Source organism: Narcine bancroftii, chromosome 1 (genome assembly GCF_036971445.1).
Source record: "Narcine bancroftii isolate sNarBan1 chromosome 1, sNarBan1.hap1, whole genome shotgun sequence".
Taxonomy (NCBI): domain Eukaryota; kingdom Metazoa; phylum Chordata; class Chondrichthyes; order Torpediniformes; family Narcinidae; genus Narcine; species Narcine bancroftii.
In genome coordinates, this window is record NC_091469.1 from 338,360,628 (window position 1) to 338,379,512 (window position 18,885).

The 18,885-nt window shown below is 42.5% G+C and overlaps 1 protein-coding gene across 8 annotated transcripts in view; it reads left to right on the forward strand.

Moving 5' to 3' along the window:
* Positions 1 to 18,885, forward strand: part of fhod3b (formin homology 2 domain containing 3b) — a 669,782-nt gene that overhangs the window by 474,613 nt on the left and 176,284 nt on the right. For all 8 annotated transcript variants that reach the window (XM_069909515.1, XM_069909535.1, XM_069909544.1 and 5 more), the window contains exons 8-9: positions 11,457 to 11,551; positions 16,817 to 16,960. In XM_069909515.1, the coding sequence (XP_069765616.1) occupies positions 11,457 to 11,551; positions 16,817 to 16,960 (239 nt within the window). The remainder of the gene's footprint in view (positions 1 to 11,456; positions 11,552 to 16,816; positions 16,961 to 18,885) is intronic.

Sequence of the window (18,885 nt, forward strand, 5' to 3'; positions counted from 1 at the left end):
GCTAGTCTTCTCCTTCGAGCAGGCAGTCTTCCAAAGTTTGCCAGCTTGTCCTTCTAGAACCGAAGTCTGTGTCACTTATTCTCTCTCAGTTCCCTCCCTTTCTGAAAGCAAAGCTGTTCTCCTCTGCCTGCAAAGATCACATGCTCTCCCAGGCAAGCTGATGAATGTTGCTATTTTGTTGCTTTCTGCAAAATAGCATTCTGCAAAAGACCTTTAAAAATTCTGTGTTTTAAAATGTTTGTGGGCAACCTGCTCTAACAATTCCTGTCACATTAGCGTGAACTTGTCTATCAAGATCCGCAAATATTTTCAGGAAGAAATCTTTTTTTGGGGGGGGGGAAGGGGAAATTGTTGTCCAGTGTACTTGATTAAAAGCAGCCTAATGTATGTATTACTGCTGTCACTTTGGCTATAGGCTGAGCACATTTGCTAATAGTTCAAAAAGATCCAACAGATATATGCACGTTTATGTATAAGTCATCTTAGTTTTTTTGCAAAATGGTCTTAAACTTTGCAGCCTGTAATTTAGTCTTGGCTACATTCCCAATGATGGCAGAGGTCGACAGCATCGAGTCCACGCTGCTGAAGATCCAGCTGCGCTGGATGGGTCACGTCTCCAGAATGGAGGACCATCGCCTTCCCAAGATCGTGTTATATGGCGAGCTCTCCACTGGCCACCGTGACAGAGGTGCACCAAAGAAAAGGTACAAGGACTGCCTAAAGAAATCTCTTGGTGCCTGCCACATTGACCACCGCCAGTGGGCTGATATCGCCTCAAACCGTGCATCTTGGCGCCTCACAGTTTGGCGGGCAGCAACCTCCTTTGAAGAAGACCGCAGAGCCCACCTCACTGACAAAAGGCAAAGGAGGAAAAACCCAACACCCAACCCCAACCCACCAATTTTCCCCTGCAACCGCTGCAATCGTGTCTGCCTGTCCCGCATCGGACTTGTCAGTCACTAACGAGCCTGCAGCTGACGTGGACTTTTTACCCCCTCCATAAATCTTCGTCCGCGAAGCCAAGCCAAAGAAAATTCCCAATGAGAGAAGATTTGCTTATTTCACTGAAAGCTTTTAGTGCTGTTTTTTGTATGCTGCCAAACCACGACAGAGAATACATGTTTTGTGAGTGATGTTTTTTTTTATTGTGGAATAATTTATAAAAAAAAAACAGTCGGTTCGAGGAGCAGCATTGGTGGGTAGAGAATGCATTGCAACGTCTTGCATGTTGCAACATTGGAGGGAATTTAAATGGATTAGGCATAGTAGTGTAGCTAACTGCTACAAGCTATGGCTCTGCAAAGCCGAAAACCCAGGAGAGGTTATAGCTATATGCAGGTTAGCTCAGCAAGAACATGCTGTTCCCAGAAAGAATGGCACGAACCCCAGTTGAGCTTTATTGGGCTCACAGTCTTGCTTTTATTCTCAAGCTGAGGGTCATAGTCAAAGCCCCCTCAGTGCTGATTGGTGCATTTGCGATCTGCTTTCCTTGATAGGCCAGTTAGGCTCCTTTAGTTGTGGCCTATTGGAGGGCAGCGCTGTGGGTCTCGTGCAGCCTGCTGGATCATCGTTTTTGTTCTTTGTTTTGTGAGGCACCCCGAAGGGGCACCACAGTAGATCATATTATTTCCCATGCTCATCTTTATGACTCCAGCCAGTGGTACAGGTGTGTTATGCTGGGAAGATTATCAGGTTCGGTGGGTTCACAGAGATGCAAGTCTGGACATGAGTGTTACAATTATGCGTAACTTTCATTAACAGCTGGGAAACAAACAGGGGAGAACGTTGAATGCTATTCGATTACTAATACACGTAAGTGGTACCGACATTCACCTCGGACATCAGTTAGACTCTGACAATGGTAAACCTATATTTGACCTGCTCACACACTATCTACACACTGTTGCACTTAAGCAACACTATAGATATTGACCTGAGACAGCGGTACCTATATTCGATCCCGCTCACACTCTATAAATGAGGATTCTTAAACACGCTCCTGGTTCCCTGATCAATGCAGCTCTACTGCAATACTACGTGTAATGCACACCTTACCCGTGACCCTTCCAGCGATGTCCACAGTAGCGGCCTGGTAGAGAGCTGTGTCCGGGGCTTGGACCACAAGGCAGAGAGAGAGAATGTGCTGGTACAGGTACACAAACCTTTATTCGGACATCTAAAATCTGGAAACCTCCAAAATCTGACAAGTGGGGAGAGAGACGGCAGTGCGAGTCAGGTGAGCGAAGGGGGGGGTGGGGGAGACCGACAGAGTAAGTCGGGTGGGCAAACTGGGGGGGGAGGGTACGAGTCGTGCGGGAGAGGGGGGGAGACCGGCAGTGCAAGTTGGGTGGTCGAGAGACCAGCAGCGTCAGTCGGGCGGGTGAAGGGGGGGAGGAGACCGGCAGCACAATTGGAAGGGGGTTGGGTGGATATGGCAGGCCAATTCGGGAGGCATTAAATCTGGCTTTCCAAAATCCGGAAAAATCCAAAATTCGGAACACACTGTCCCGCAAGGTTTCCGGATAAAGGATTGTGTACTTGTACTATATACAGTGCTAATCTGTGCTTCAAGCCAGTAATGATCCTAGGTGATTTAAAGTAGCCAATAGCAAGGTGTGCACGAATGGGTGGCTGGAGTCCAACCTTGATTGACAGATGATGTGACTTCCGAATAAGTTCCAGATGGGGAGGACACGTGACCACCTGCAATACACACATTCCAGACAGGCAGAGAGGGCTACATTTCCTCCACACACACAAGGTGAGAATCCATCAAGTCTATTTTTAGAAAGAGATCATAACTTGTTCCTTCATTGGTAAGAAACCAAAGGGCAAAATACTGTATCTGAGGGACAATACCTAGAGGTGTTTCTGTGGAGTGATGCCACATTGAGGTCAGCTCCATTGGGGGAATAAAAAGTGGACTGACCTTTTATGGAGAAGGCTTATCAAGCTGTTCCAGCATTGTTTTATTGAAGGCAGCGTCAGGAGCCATCTTCCAGATATAAGAGAGGTGAGGCGAGTTGTACAGTACCGCCACCTGTCACCGTGAGGTCAAACATATGAGCCAAGCAATGGCCGTCTTCATTACCTGTAATCCCCCACACAGATGGATCTGCTCTGGAAACTCATTAAAACAAAAAAAAGTTTCTCGTTTATAAAACCTGAGGCTCCTTCTTCCAGCTCTTCTGCCCAATGCTGTTGCTCTGACATGCTCAGCTCTTTGCTCCCCTCCTTCATCGATTGGACTCTCCCAGCTCTGCTTCTCCATGTCCACTCTTCAGCATCTCTCCTCCTTCCTCCCAGACTGTGGAGTTCAGCACTAGGTCCCTTCACCCTCTGGCCCTGGCGGCTCAGTGGGCTTTCACTCTCCTTGTCCCCACTGGGCCTCCACACTCTTCAAGCCCCTCTACTCCCCCTCACCTTGCATGTCTTCAGCGCCTTGCTGCCCTGCAGCTCCTCTGACTTGGCGGCCTTGGCGAAGGAGTGAGGTGTGGAGGGGGAATGGATGGAGGATATTTCTGGGTGGCAGGAGGGAGGTCTAACCCCAGCACCAATCACCATGGGAGCCCTGGTGGTGGCATCATCAGCTTGCCCCTAAGGAGCTGCATTCAGTGGCATTGCCTTTGTGGAACAAGATGGAGCGACTCGCTCTACCTGTGAGATTACCGCCCCCTCCCCCGGAATGATCTGAGTCCACATCCAGCATCCACCATTGGCATTTTTTATAAAGGTAGGTGAATCAATGTAAAGATAGAAAATATCTGCTTAACATTCACTTTATTTTTCCCCACTATAAAAAGGCCTTAGGTTGCATGTCTGCTATCACTCCATTCTGTCTAACGCAAGTGGCCTTAAAACTGGCATCTTCTAAAGGGAGTTCTGTGACATAAATTGTTTCTAGAGTAAGCAAATCAAACATGCTTGAGGCCGATAATGGCTTCATTTCAAGAATATTGAACATAAGAGCACAGCACAGACCCTTCAGCCTATGATGTTGGGCTGACCTGTATAAACCTTTATAACCCTCTATTATTTTTATCCATTTGCCTGTCTAAGAGTCTCTTAAATGCCCCTATTGTTCCAGCCTCCACCACCACCTCTGGCAATACATTCCAGGCACCACAACTCTTTGGAGGTGGGGGGGGGGTCAGGGGAGGGAAGAACCTACCCCTGATGTCTCACCTAAACTTTCCTCCTTTCACTTTGCACAGATGTTCTCTGGTGTTTGTTACTTCCGCGCTGCGATAAAAGGTGCTGACCATCTACCTGATCCATGACTCTCATACTCGTATAGAACTTTATTAAGTCACCACTCTTTTTTATTTGCTCCAAAGAGAAAAGTCCCAGCTTTGCTAACCTTGCATCATTAGACAAATTTTCCATTCCAGTTAATATCCTGGTAAATACCCTCTGCATCTTCTCCATAGCTTTCACATTTTTACTGTAATGAGGTGAATACAATATCTAGCTGTGGTCTCACTAGAGATTTCCAGAGCTGCAACATTACCTCATGAATCCTGAAATTAATCCCTTGATTAATGAAGCCCAGCATATTATTAGGGCTTCTTAACTGTCCGATCAACCTGTGCGGAGACCTTAAGAGATCTATGGATTTGGACCCCAAAGTCCTTCTGTTGTTCCACATTTTTAAGTATCCTACCATTAACCATCTACTCTGCATTCAAGTTTGACCTAAAAAAAAATGCAGGACCTCACAATTATCTGGATTGAACTCCATTTGCCACTTTTCCATCCAAGTCTGCATTCTGTCTGTATACTATTGTAACTTAACACAGCCTTCATCACTATCCGCAACATTCCAATCTTCATATCATCTCGAAACTTACTGACCCATCCTTCTACTTCTTTGTCCAGGTCATGAATAAAAATCACAAAGAGCAGGGGTGCCAGAACATAAATCCTGTGGAAATTCACGAATCACTAACCTCCAGGCAGAATATTTTCCATCCACTATGTCTCTCTGCAGGTTTATTCTGTATTCACATAGCCAAGGTTTCATGGATCCCATGCTCATGACTTTCTGAATGTCTCACATTCAGAGGCCTTGTACACCAAATCTACCACCCTGCCTTCATCAATTTATTTTACTTCCTGAAAAAACACTCAATTAGGCTTTTCCTTCTCTAAATTCAAATAAATCCTGTTCCTAAGAATCTTCTCCAATAGTTTACACATCACTGATGTAAGGCTCACTGGTCTATAGTTCCCTGCATTCTCCCTATTACCTTTTTTAAACAAGGGAACCACATTTGCCTTTCTCCAATCCTCTGGCCCCTCCCCTGTGGCCAAGGGGGATGTAAAGATCTTTGTCAATGCCCCAGCTATCTCTTCCCTCCCTTTGCATCATAACCTGGCCTATATCTTGACTGGTCCTGGGTATAGATGACACTTTCCTTATTTTAATATATTCAAATTTCAAAGTATCATCTTCCAAAGTGTGAGCTGCGATATCCCAAACTTCAATCTCTTTAATCCAACAAATCAAACTCTCTGGCCGTTACTTTATGTAGTTTTAATTTGTTGATAAAACAGATAAACATTTTGCATAGCTTTGCATTAAGACTTTTATAATGATGAATAATAAAGTATTTACTGTATGATAGAGATACCAAAAATATTAAAAAGCTTTTAAAGAGATACACAAACTTTAAAAAGATACAAAACTTCAAAGAAGAATTTCTCGTGCACACACATCTTTCACATCGTATAGAATGAAAAAGGCAATTAGTCTGGGCAGATACTATGACATATATCGTAATCACTATGGTAACACTCTAGTTCTCTTTAAGAGACAGGCACAAAATTAACTAAGAATTAAAAAAACACAAAGTTTTAATCTTTATACTGGGGACTTAATAATCCTGATGTTTTTAAGAGGATCCAGCAGTTCCTGTTTCTACATATCAACATTGTCCAGCACATAATTTTTTTTCTATTTTGATCTAACTTTAACCAAGATCCTTTTCTTTGGTGAATGCTGAAGCAAAGTATTCATTTAGGGCCTCCCAACCTCCTCCATCCCCAGTTCTCCTTTATCCTTAAGTGGCCCTATCTTCAAGTAAACCTTTAGAACACCTTAGGATTTTCTTTAATCCTACTTACCCCGGCCTTCTCATACCTCCTTCTCACTCTCCTAAGTCCTTCCTTAAGTTCCTCCTGTCTATGATGTAATTCTCATGAGCTCTTCCTGTATTTTTTCTTCTTAAATCTAATACATGCTTTCTTCTTTCCTTTACCTTCCTGTCTCACCTGTTTTGTTAAGTATGGCTCCCTTTTCCTACGATCTTTTCCCTGTCCCAGTGGGACAAACTTATTCTGAACTCCACACAAATGTGGAAAAACTAATAATTGTGAAAAGCAACAGATGATTTCTGAGTTCAAATACTCTCTGCTGGTTTGTGTGTCTTGTTGGATAAAAGATAATTCATTCAAGAGCACATAATATGGTGATGCCTGGAAAAAAAAAACTCAACTCTAGTTAGGCTAACCATTGAATTACTGGGTACATTTCCAATAGAATCAAGAAAGTCAATAGGAAGTTACATGGAAGTTTGCAAACACAGGATAATTTCAGTTATCAGAGAAAAGGCATATTTTTTGACTGAAGGGAAGGTTTTTTTTAACTGAAAAAAAGCCCATCAAATTGTAATGGAAAAGGGCAAGCCAATATTTATTCAGGTTACATATGTATATAGACAGTAGAATCATTTGACAGAAGGGGCAAATGATAGGGAAAGAAATTGTGCAAAGTCGATGATGGCTTTTTCCATGTTGTATAACAGCATGGCTATAACTATAACGGAGAGTATAGAAAGAGGAGAGTAGGAGACGGGGTGAGCAGAATATCCAGGAGCTGTTTCCAAAGATCTATTCACATTAGAAGAAAGGGAATACATAGTCAAAAGTTGTTTGTAACTTGGAAGAAAACTTCTAAGTTTGGGCAGCATGGTTAATGTAATGGTTAGCGCAACACTATTGCAGCACCAGCAACCCAGGTTCGAATCTGTCACTCTCTAAGGAGTTTGTATGTTCTCCATGGGACAGTGTGGCTTTTCTCCGGTGCCCCAGTTTCCTCCCCTTCGAAAGATGCAAGGGGTCAGTAAATTCATTGGTCCTGTGTTTATTTCATCAGCGCACTCTTGTGGCTTGTTACTGTGCTGTATCTCAAAATTAAAACGTGTGGGGGACATTTTAATAAGAAGTCCTGTACTTCTTGCTAACTTATCTGAGGAACTCAATTACACATCCTTCTCTGAAGGATTATATAGTTGTCAGTCAAAGCCCCAGTTCAACCATTGTTTATTTCTTTTCGGGAAATGTGTGCCACCCAAACTATGCTCAGCTGCTATCCCTCCTCCTCCCCCCCCCCCCCACCACCACCCCCAATCACCCATCACATGGCTTGCTCAGTACCTCTTGCTCACCTATCACTTCAGCTACTTCTCCTGGTTGAAATTCACAGGTATTAGAAATATTGTTCCTTCTACTTCATTTTAAATGACCTTCTATTGGGATGTGCGAACAACTACCTGTATCCTCAGAAAATTCTCATTTTATTCCTCTGTGGAGTATTTTTATCTGTTCTGAATGAGGGAGGAAAGGAAATAGTTATGTGGTTTGCCAGTAAAATGATTGCTATCTTTGCATGAAGAAGCCATTAGTGGAAATTGCATGCGGTAAATCTGATACAAGATTATCCTTGAATACTGCAGGAAAATTGCATGGCAGGACTAGCTTCTGGTTGCTTCATTACAGAAAACACTCCTCATCAATGTCCACTGCTTAATTTTGTGTTAGGCAGCTTTTGCTCAGAGCATGATATTGTTTTTTGCAGTCTAACTTCAGGAAGAAATCCCACCATGATGCAATATTTCCAAATCCTGCTTTGGACCTGAAGAATCTGTTCCACGTGTCCATTCAATCCATAACTTGCTTGTGATCTGTGATTAAGTGCTTGAATCTCTTTTTTTAATGCAGAAATCCATGAATTTTGAAATATTTGCCAACTTTTCTGTAATAATAAACATTCATTTTGAAAGGAATGTGGGATGAGAATCCTGAAAGTTTTGATACTGAGATTTCTGTCTGTAAGTTGGTCTTTCTAAATGTTGTTTTCTTCACTGTTTCACCTGAAGCTTCAACAATGGTTTGTGGTCATAGCAAATTGGCAAGAGGATCATTGATGACCTAATTTTTCATTCAGTGGAATATTGTATGTAATTCGATCCAAAGGCATGGATTTTGTCTTTGATAATTAACAAATGCCTCCTGTCCTTTTCAGTCTGGAACTTTCTCTTTCTAAGTACATCCACTTTCTTTTGTGTGCAACACCAGTTAAACAAATGAAGATCATATAGGTTCTAATAATAGGTCTGGAGCCTTTTTACAGACATGGAATCTTACAACACAGAAGCAGGTCCTTTGGCCCAAATTGTTGTGAATATTTCTTCAATTCCTGATTTTTTTTTCTTAAACCATGCTACTGCCTACTCAGACTTTCCCTTGCAGCCTCCTCCCATCACTGTTCACCTACCCCTATGGCTGCCCCCTTTACAATCCCACCCCCACAACCCACTTCACATCTGCACAATCGTTGGCAAGTGTCTGCAGATGACTCCTTCCATCCCCCTTTCACCACCTTGTACGTTCAGTTATTAGAAAAGGAGGAGGACTAAACGTGCTAAGTGAATACTATGCACGTAGATTTGGATAACAAACAAAAGTTTATTTGCAAAGTTTGAAGTTTTATCAATTGTACATAGTTTTATTCTTCAGATGTTAGCAGTTTAAAAAGTTTGTTTTACATACCTTTCGAAGTTCATTCGAAGACATTTAAAAAAAAAAAATTTCGATGCACTACTTTCTTGGATGTGTAATAAACACTGTTGACATTTCAGTGAAATGTCTCAATTGTCTGTCTCCAGCCCACTCAAAATGGACATGATTATTTCATGTTTAATTTCTCGGTGCTGCTGGTAATGCAAGCATTTATTGCCCACACCTTCTGAAGCCGTTGGGAGTTGCAAGAAGCTTCAGAGCATTTTGTGGATGCAACCCACTGCAGCCACTGCACCCACTGTGAGCCACAATGAAGAGTTGTCTGGTGATGCAGACCCTGTTAAATGCAGACCCACTTAAATGTCAGAAATAAGCTGTTATTGTAATTGTACTCAAACTGCTTAACGAGGGATATGCCCTGTTCTGAAGAGCAGGTCTTCACTATGGCAGCTGGGATTTGTCTGTTCTCCCAACTGTTTCTTCATATCATGAGGAATTAATAGAATTATATTACGTGCTCCTGTGTCATTTAGTGTGCGTATCATTTTAAAGGCTAGTAGAGGCTGCAATCAGTCACTGCTTTGGAGAGAATGGGTAGCAACAGCTAGTACAGGCTGTACCGAATTCCACTACTTTGTAGAGGAGAAAGAAGATTGGGTACTTTTTCCAGGGACACAGGTAGTGAGAGAGTCACTGAAGAAACACCACTTTATGACCAGCGACCAGAGCAGGAATGACTCTGTGTGATAATGGACAATTCAGCTGATTGTCCCTGTCAGGAACAGGAGAATGGCTGCGTTGGATTGTGCCCAAAGTAATGGTCATTTTGATTGACCCGTACCTGGGTTTGGAAACATCGTGAAAGTTGTGCATTTTATTTCCCCTACACAAGGAACAGGGGTGTTATGACAACAATTCGTACGCAAGGATATTTCTCTGGAAGAAACTTGACAAGGATTTGTGAGATTTCAGTGGTCTGGCCACTCAATCTCTCCCATCTCCTTTGTGATTACTTCTGTGCATCAGTTTAAAAGCCTGAGTTTCAATACAGGATTTCTAAACCTGAACTTTGGAATGACTTTCCAAAACTGTGCCTAAGCTGTAATGATTTGGGTATCGCACACAGCTGGGTTTGATTTGACTATTGTGTTATATTATTAGTAGTTACTAATGAAAATAGTGTTTTAAAAGAAAAAATATAACTGCCTTGGTGAATTTCCATGGCTGCTGGTCTATTGTTGTTGTTGGTGAGAATCTTAGGAGGAAGCTGCATTGGATTATCCATTTGGCACCTCTAGCTAGAGGCTATTACAATGCTTCAACCTTGATTTTGCAGCTATAGCTGGACCCCATCTTCATTAAGAATAGAGATATTCTTAGAACTGCCTCCTCCTTCATTGAGATGGATTAAGCGTTTTGCAAGGTCGTGGGATGACCAACATGCTTGGCATTGTCTGGACTGGAACTGATTTGGAATGATCATTCTCAACCTCTTTGATAAGGATTGGTACAGAATATCCCTACACTCAGCCAGAACCCAATCTTTACCTTTGATTGCTAGACAACAAGAGCCAACTTGGACTTTGATGTCTGCTTCTTACTCTCCAGCCAAAGGAAGCATCCTCTCTTCATCTTGTTTCTCCGGTCCTGACTGAATTTTGAATGTTACAATGTCATCTCTCTTTTTAATTCCAGGGATTAGAGATACCCATGATTCTGCAGATGCTAGAATTTGAAGCTAATCACAATGTGCTTTAGGAATTCGTCAGGTTCAGCAGCAGCAGTGGGAGAATAAGAATTCTCAATATTTCAGTCCAAAATGAACATGCTTTTCATCCACTGATACTACCTGTCCTCTGAGTTCTTCCAGCAAATTGTAATTTCATGGCTTGTTCTACCATTACACCTTCTTGTGCTAAATACACCCTTTCTTAGGTCAGTGGTGAATGTGGCCTCAATTTTCACATTCAAGAAAAATTTGGACAGGTACATGGATGGGAGAGGTAAGGAGGGCTATGGATTGGGTTCAGGTCAGTGGGACCAGATGGAATAATAGGTTGGCACAGTCTAGAGGGGATGAGGGCCTGTTTTCTGTGCTATAGTGTTCTGCGATGCTAGGAGACCAAAACTCTAGGCGTGGTCTCACCAAGGTGCTGTATCCTTGCTCCTACACGTGAATACATTTTGCAGTGAAGACCAACACACCGTTCATTGACTTTATTGTGTTTAATGACTGATGTTTAGTGTCACTTAGGTCCCTTTAATACATTGTCATTTCCCAATATATCAACATTTAAACAATATTGCTTCCCTAAAATGGAAAATTTAACAATTATCATTATTATATTTCAGCAGGTAAGTGCCAAAATCTGCTTTGTGAATATTTCACTCCCATGTATTATGTCACAAAAGCACTGGGCTATAGATGGATTCAGTTTTCCTAAACAAGTCATTAGTTATGACAGAAATAGAAATTGCTGAAGGTGATATTCCAACTCTAAATGACTAAATCATGGACAGCCTGTATCATGGACAGCAAAAACTAAATTTTCCGTGTGGTACTTTGTGTCCTTATAACTGGTGGGTCTCCAGCTTGTGTGGAATTCAGAGGTCAGTTATTAATAGGTGTTTGAAAATTTTTTTCTCCAATTTAGGCACGAGGCCATGGTCAAATATAATGGAAATACTGGATGAAAAGGATGGGATTGACACCGAGCTTCTCGTTTACACAATGACCTTAACAAATAAGGTGTGTACAATATCCAGTTGAAGTCTGTGTGGAGCAAATGCTAGCTGTCAGCAAGTGACAAGTTGGTGCTTGGCAGAATTGCTTTAAAATAGATGCATTCTCAGGATTCTTATCACAATGGTGACATTCAGCTGGCCATTTAATTGTTAACACAAAGGGCAGATCTTACAAAGCAGCCTCTGGCCTCTTTTAAGTTTGAAGGACATTGCAAATGCCATTATTATTGGCCTTCATGATCACAGCAGGTGACAGTCAGTTCTGACTGTGTTAGATCCTCAGCTCTAGCTTAATGTTTATGCCAATTAATGGAAAGATGATGTTTAACATGATTATGCAATTGCAATACTTTCCACATTTGTTAATTGCAATAATGAATTTAAATTTGTGACAACCACCAGACTTTTTATTTCCTGCTCATGTTTAATAAATGTTGGTAGTTAAGCTTGAAATTTGAAAATTAATCAGCAAATTCAAAGGGATTTAATCATTGACTTGTGCACCATCCAGAGGTGAGATCGTAACCTGAGCACAATCTGTGCAGACTTTTGGGTTGGAAGGAGTGGGAGGTGTTGACTGGCAGCAAGCAGTGTTTGATCTAGTGGTCAAAGAAATTCAATGGAGTTAAGGGAACAGCTGTCTGCTTGTGAGCAGCTGGATATAGAGAAGCCAGGATGAATTAAGAGCAGACTTCTACAAAGTAATTAATAGCCAAGTAGAAAAGTTGTCAACCTCCAGGTTGGAATTCCTTAATCATTATTCTTCAATGAATATTAAGATTGTATAGTACACATCAAGTTGAGAATGTTAATCAATGAAATGTTTTGAAGTTAATTCTATGCCTATTAGAATTTATAACTTGTTTATATTCTATGGTTTTATTTTCATTGAGCAGTTTATATTGTCAATTTTTTTTCTTATGACTTAGAAGGAAGTTCTTTGACCCACTGGCTCTCCGAAAAGTCCCAATTTCTCTCTTTCAGTCCTGATTCTCCTATACCCTCCAGTGATCATGGGAGAACCTGCAAATATTACACAGACAACAGATGAGATCAGGATTGGACCCATTTTTTAAAGAGATGTGATCTGTGGTGCATAGACTCAAAATTAAAATTAACTGCTCCAACTACAGATGGCCTTTAATGTTCATTAAAATATTTTCAAGAACCATTGCTGATATCCTTTCAGTTTTCACAACTATGATGGCAGAATATAAGTGTCTGACTCTAAGCTGATTATTTACACTGCAGAATTGAATTAGGTCTTGAATTACTTGGACTGGTTAGGCCTGACCCATAAACATTGGCTGTGATACAGTGCTATCTTTCACAAGTAGTATGAGTGGCTGGTGACTCTCAACTTTTCCCCACCTTCAGTTAACTGTTATTCCGTTGCAAGGCTAACCTATTTTAGCATTTAAATTATTGTATTTGTTTATGAGCATAAATGGGTGGCATAGGTTTGTGTAGCGGTTAGTGCAATGCTATTACAATGCCAGTGACCCCTGTTCGAATCTGCCATTATCAATAAGGAGCTTATACATTCTCCTTGTGTCTGCATCGGGTTTTCTCCAGGTGCTCCAGTTTTCTCCCACTCTCCCAAATACGGTATAATTGTTGTATTTGGCATGAGACTGTGTACGGAACTGCCTGTTACTGTGTTATATGTCTGAATTTAAAAATGTTTTTGTGTGTGTGTGTCTGTGTATGTGTGTATATATATATATATATATATATATATATTTGGCTTGGCTTCGCGGACGAAGATTTATGGAGGGGATAAATGTCCACGTCAGCTGCAGGCTCGTTTGTGGCTGACAAGTCCGATGCGGGACAGGCAGACATGGTTGCAGCGGCTGCAGGGGAAAATTGGTTGGTTGGGTGTTGGGTTTTTCCTCCTTTGTCGTTTGTCAGTGAGGTGGGCTCTGCGGTCTTCTTCAAAGCAGGTTGCTGCACACCGAACTGTGAGGCGCCAAGATGCACGGTTTGAGGCGATATCAGCCCACTGGCGGTGGTCAATGTGGCAGGCACCAAGAGATTTCTTTAGGCAGTCCTTGTACCTCTTCTTTGGTGCACCTCTGTCACGGTGGCCAGTGGAGAGCTCGCCATATAACACGATCTTGGGAAGGCGATGGTCCTCCATTCTGGAGACGTGACCCACCCAGCGCAGCTGGATCTTCAGCAGCGTGGACTCGATGCTGTCGGCCTCTGCCATCTCGAGTACTTCGATGTTAGGGATGAAGGCGCTCCAATGAATGTTGAGGATGGAGCGGAGACAATGCTGGTGGAAGCGTTCTAGGAGCCGTAGGTGATGCCAGTAGAGGACCCATGATTCGGAGCCGAACAGGAGTGTGGGTATGACAACGGCTCTGTATACACTTATCTTTGTGAGGTTTTTCAGTTGGTTGTTTTTCCAGACTCTTTTGTGTAGTCTTCCAAAGGCGCTATTTGCCTTGGCGAGTCTGTTGTCTATCTCGTTGTCGATCCTTGCATCAGATGAAATGGTGCAGCCGAGATAGGTAAACTGGTTGACCGTTTTGAGTTTTGTGTGCCCAATGGAGATGTGGGGGGGCTGGTAGTCATGGTGGGGAGCTGGCTGATGGAGGACCTCCAGGCTGACTTCCAGGCCAAACATTTTGGCAGTTTCCGCAAAACAGGACATCAAGCGCTGAAGAGCTGGCTCTGAATGGGCAACTAAAGCGGCATCGTCTGCAAAGAGTAGTTCACGGACAAGTTTCTCTTGTGTCTTGGTGTGAGCTTGCAGGCTCCTCAGATTGAAGAGACTGCCATCCGTGCGGTACCGGATGTAAACAGCGTCTTCACCCAGGATGAGACATATAAGGCAATTGAACAACTGAAAAGTGGCAAAGCAGCAGGTATGGATGGTATCCCCCCAGAGGTCTGGATGGCTGGCGGCAAAACTCTGCATGTCAAACTGCATGAGTTTTTCAAGCTTTGTTGGGACCAAGGAAAACTGCCTCAGGACCTTCGTGATGCCATCATCATCACCCTGTACAAAAGCAAAGGCGAGAAATCAGACTGCTCAAACTACAGGGGAATGAAGCTGCTCTCCATTGCAGGCAAAATCTTCGCTAGGATTCTCCTAAATAGAATAATACCTAGTGTCGCCGAGAATATTCTCCCTGAATCACAGTGCGGCTTTCGCGCAAACAGAGGAACTACTGACATGGTCTTTGCCTTCAGACAGCTCCAAGAAAAGTGCAGAGAACAAAACAAAGGACTCTACATCACCTTTGTTGACCTCACCAAAGCCTTCGACGCCGTGAGCAGGTAAGGGCTTTGGCAAATACTAGAGCCCATCGGATGCCCCCCAAAGTTCCTCAACATGGTTATCCAACTGCACGAAAACCAACAAGATCGGGTCAGATACAGCAATGAGCTCTCTGAACCCTTCTCCATTAACAATGGCGTGAAGCAAGGCTGTGTTCTCGCACCAACCCTCTTTTCAATCTTCTTCAGCATGATGCTGAACCAAGCCATGAAAGACCTCAACAAATATATAGGTATATACAGGTATATACAGGTACACAATCCTTTATCCGGACATCTAAAATCCAGAAAGCTCCAAAATCCGGCAAATGTGGAGAGAGCCGGCGGCGCAAGTTGGGCGGCCTATTTATATATATATTTATGTGTGTATAGAGGTGTCTAACCTTTTATCCGGAGTTCCAAAAACTGGCCACCTCTTTGGTAGATGACATCTGTTCATCAAAGATGGAGTTTGTCGCCAAACATAACTTAACGCGAACCTCGCTCAATTCCCATGTATCCTGTCACATTCCAGATTGCTAATTAGTGGTATCATAACTTTCTCAGTACCTTACCCGTTGAGTATGACGCTTGCTCAACTTATGTTGGAATATCCAGTTTTGTTCTGCTACTTTATAATCACCTCCATTGTATACTGATACCCGCCCAGCATCGCAGCCTTTCAGTTCGCCTGGTAGCAGCTCAATGCAGTAGCAATGGCCATCATTACTCTCCATATTCCCCCAAGCAGTTGAAACCACTATACCAGCGCAAGGGAACTGAGAAGGGAGTCGTTCCCTAGCGCTGGTACAATGGTGGCAGTGAGGGAAAGAGAGAGAGCAGCGTGACTCAGGCAGGCATGGCAGGGTGGAGACATGGCAGCGCGGCTCAGCTGGGCAAGAGTGGAGAGATGGCAGTGTGACTCAGGCAGGTGGGGGAGGGGGAGACGGCAGCGCAACTCAGGCGGGTGAGGGGGGAGAGACAGCAGCGCATCTCGGGTAGGCAAGAGGGGGAGAGCTGGCAGCGCATCTTGGGTGGGTGGTTCTATCCTGCTTTAACCCATCAAAGTGCAGAACCTCACATTTGGCAGGGTTAAATTCCACCTGGAATCCCTTGGCCAACTTTCCCAGTTTATAGATCTTGTTGTAATATTATGTAAACTTTTTTCACAGTCCATTATATCTCTAATTTTGCTGACATACACAAACTTGCTAATTATACTAGCTATATCATCATCTTCATTGTCAATATAGATCACAAAACAACAGTGGACCCAGCACTGATCCCTGTGCCACACCATGAGCCACAGGCCTTAAATCTGAGTATCAACTTTCCCAACTTTCCAGCTCACCCTGATTCCCATGCATTCTGTCCTTCTGGACTATCCTACCATACGGGACCTTGTCAAAGGACTTACCAAAGTCCATGTGTGGTGACCTCCTTAGTAAACTCAATCAAAAGAGGTGGTAGTGATCAAAAGATTATGTTTAATGGGCAAGTTCTGGTGCCCTAAGGCATGGCAGGTGAGAAGATTGCCTTTTACAAGCAGAGTGAAAGTTTGCCAATATGTACATTTAATTTTAAAATTGATTCTTTCCTCGAAAATAATCACATTTGGCATCAAAGTAATTGAATTCATTTTCTTTATTTTAGATGGACACTCAGACTCACTGAGTATGAGGAGAGAATTACCATGTTAAATAACAAAAAAGTAATTGTATTTAACTGCAGCATGTGAACATTGAATATTGGAGCTGATTTTCACTGTTGTTTTACTACTTGGTATAAACTTTGAAGTAAACAGCTAATAATTTATTTAATTAACAACTTTTCATTTTATGAATGTTGTTGAAGCTGCGATTTCTGGCAGAGAGATGTTGGCAGTGAAGCTCCTTTTACAAACAGTTTTGCAGATGCATTTTTTGTGGTTTTTTTTTAAATCACAGTTTCTCTTTCCTAATGGAATGATTATGTTCATGTGCTTTGTTGGAATTCCCAGACATTGGCAGGATTGCCTGATCAAGATTCCTTCTATGATGTAGTGGACTGTCTGGAAGAACAAGGGATGGAAGCTATTTCACAGAGACACTTGAACAAAAAAGGAACTGACTTGGATTTGGTGGAACAATTCAATATTTATGAGGTAATATTTCACACTCCCACATTAATGTGAGCACACTGACATTGTTTTGAAAAAAGAAGAGTTGATGGAGAGAAAGAATTTTGCATCTGTGTGTCATTATGAAAGAAAGCCTGAGGCATGGCCCATGCCAGTCAGGGCAAAGCCAGCAGAAAGCATTAGAATTAAGCTGCAGATGCTGCAATAAAGCACTTGCTTCAGAAGAAAATTGATGAGTTGTAGAATTACCAACACCTTGGGGGAGTTCAGATTGGGGTGTAATCATCGGTAGCCTCCAAAAGGCAATTTAATTGGTTAGCTTTCCTTTAGGAATGGGACAGTTTACAAGCATTCTTGTCCAGTGCTGATGTATGTTGGTAATTTTAGCTTTTAATATAACACTTGATGGATTTGGACAAATGACCTGGTGTTTAACACAGGCCTGGATGCGTGCACATCAGAGGCATGAAAGTAAACAGGGCAAGAAACATGCATACAAGATATACTGCAACTGGAAATACACACATTGACAGTTACTCGCCCGAGGATCCATTCTTGAAGAATCAAAAGAATGCACAGAGCGCCAGTTAGAAGCAACAAGGCTGATGTAACAATATCTTGGAGTTTTCACTTGACAGTCATCAAGTGAAGGATTCTTGGGTGGTTTCCTCACTTTTCTGATAATGTGGTAGCTCAGGCCCTTCATCCTTGTCACTTGGGACTGTAATGTAACACATGAAGTTAGAACAAGACGCATTCAAGTGTGAAAGCACATTTGATATGCAGCTGGTGGATAATGTTTATCACTGAACCTGACCTTAATCTTCCTATCATCACAGAACCTGACAGGAAGTTTGCAACCAGTTGTGGATCAAACATTCCTTTTTTTGCAAAGTAAACCAGAATAAACACATTCCAAAGGGAATGTGATTTCAATAATAGTGGCAGTTAAGGGAGGGGGGGGGGGTTGTGAGGGGGGAATCAAATAAAATGTACAGATGCTTAATAGGCATCCTTTTAAAGGTGGAAAGACCTGTGTTTCAAAGGGTACACATTCAAAATCTTAATTTTCTTCATTTTGGCTAATAACGTATCAAGTATCTTCTTATGCTAATCATGATAATTATTGTTTAATTGATGTAGTTTCTTCCTTTTGCTTTCTAGTAAAATGGAATGTTCCAGAATATTTATTTCCATTATTTAAAAATATTCATACCTCTCATAATCAGATCACCCCCTCGGTCACCTTCATTCCAGGAAAAACAAGCCCAGAATATTCAATCTCTCCCCTTAACTGGTATCCTCCAATCCATGCAATGTCCCACTGTATCTCCCAAACACTCTCTCCAGTGTAATTGAACAATAAATGGAAGAAGCACAGAGGGTAGAGAGTAAGAGTACAGACTCTGTTTGAGTTGGAGACAATAACTTCCATCACTCAAAATAAGTACATCATCTGACTAAACTCTCAAGATCACGGCTGACAGATTGTCACAAATGGCAGGTGTTGGAAAACCAACTTATTCACAGCCATTTCTCACCAATATTGTTTACTCCTTATGCTGTTGGAAGTGCCCAACCAAGTTAAGGTTATGTTCTTTCTTCTTTGGCTTGGCTTCGCGGACGAAGATTTATGGAGGGGGTAAAAAGTCCACGTCAGCTGCAGGCTCGTTTGTGGCTGACAAGTCCGATGCGGGACAGGCAGACACGATTGCAGCGGTTGCAAGGGAAAATTGGTTGGTTGGGGTTGGGTGTTGGGTTTTTCCTCCTTTGCCTTTTGTCAGTGAGGTGGGCTCTGCGGTCTTCTTCAAAGGAGGTTGCTGCCCGCCAAACTGTGAGGCGCCAAGATGCACGGTTTGAGGTGTTATCAGCCCACTGGCGGTGGTAATGTGGCAGGCACCAAGAGATTTCTTTAGGCAGTCCTTGAACCTTTTCTTTGGTGCACCTCT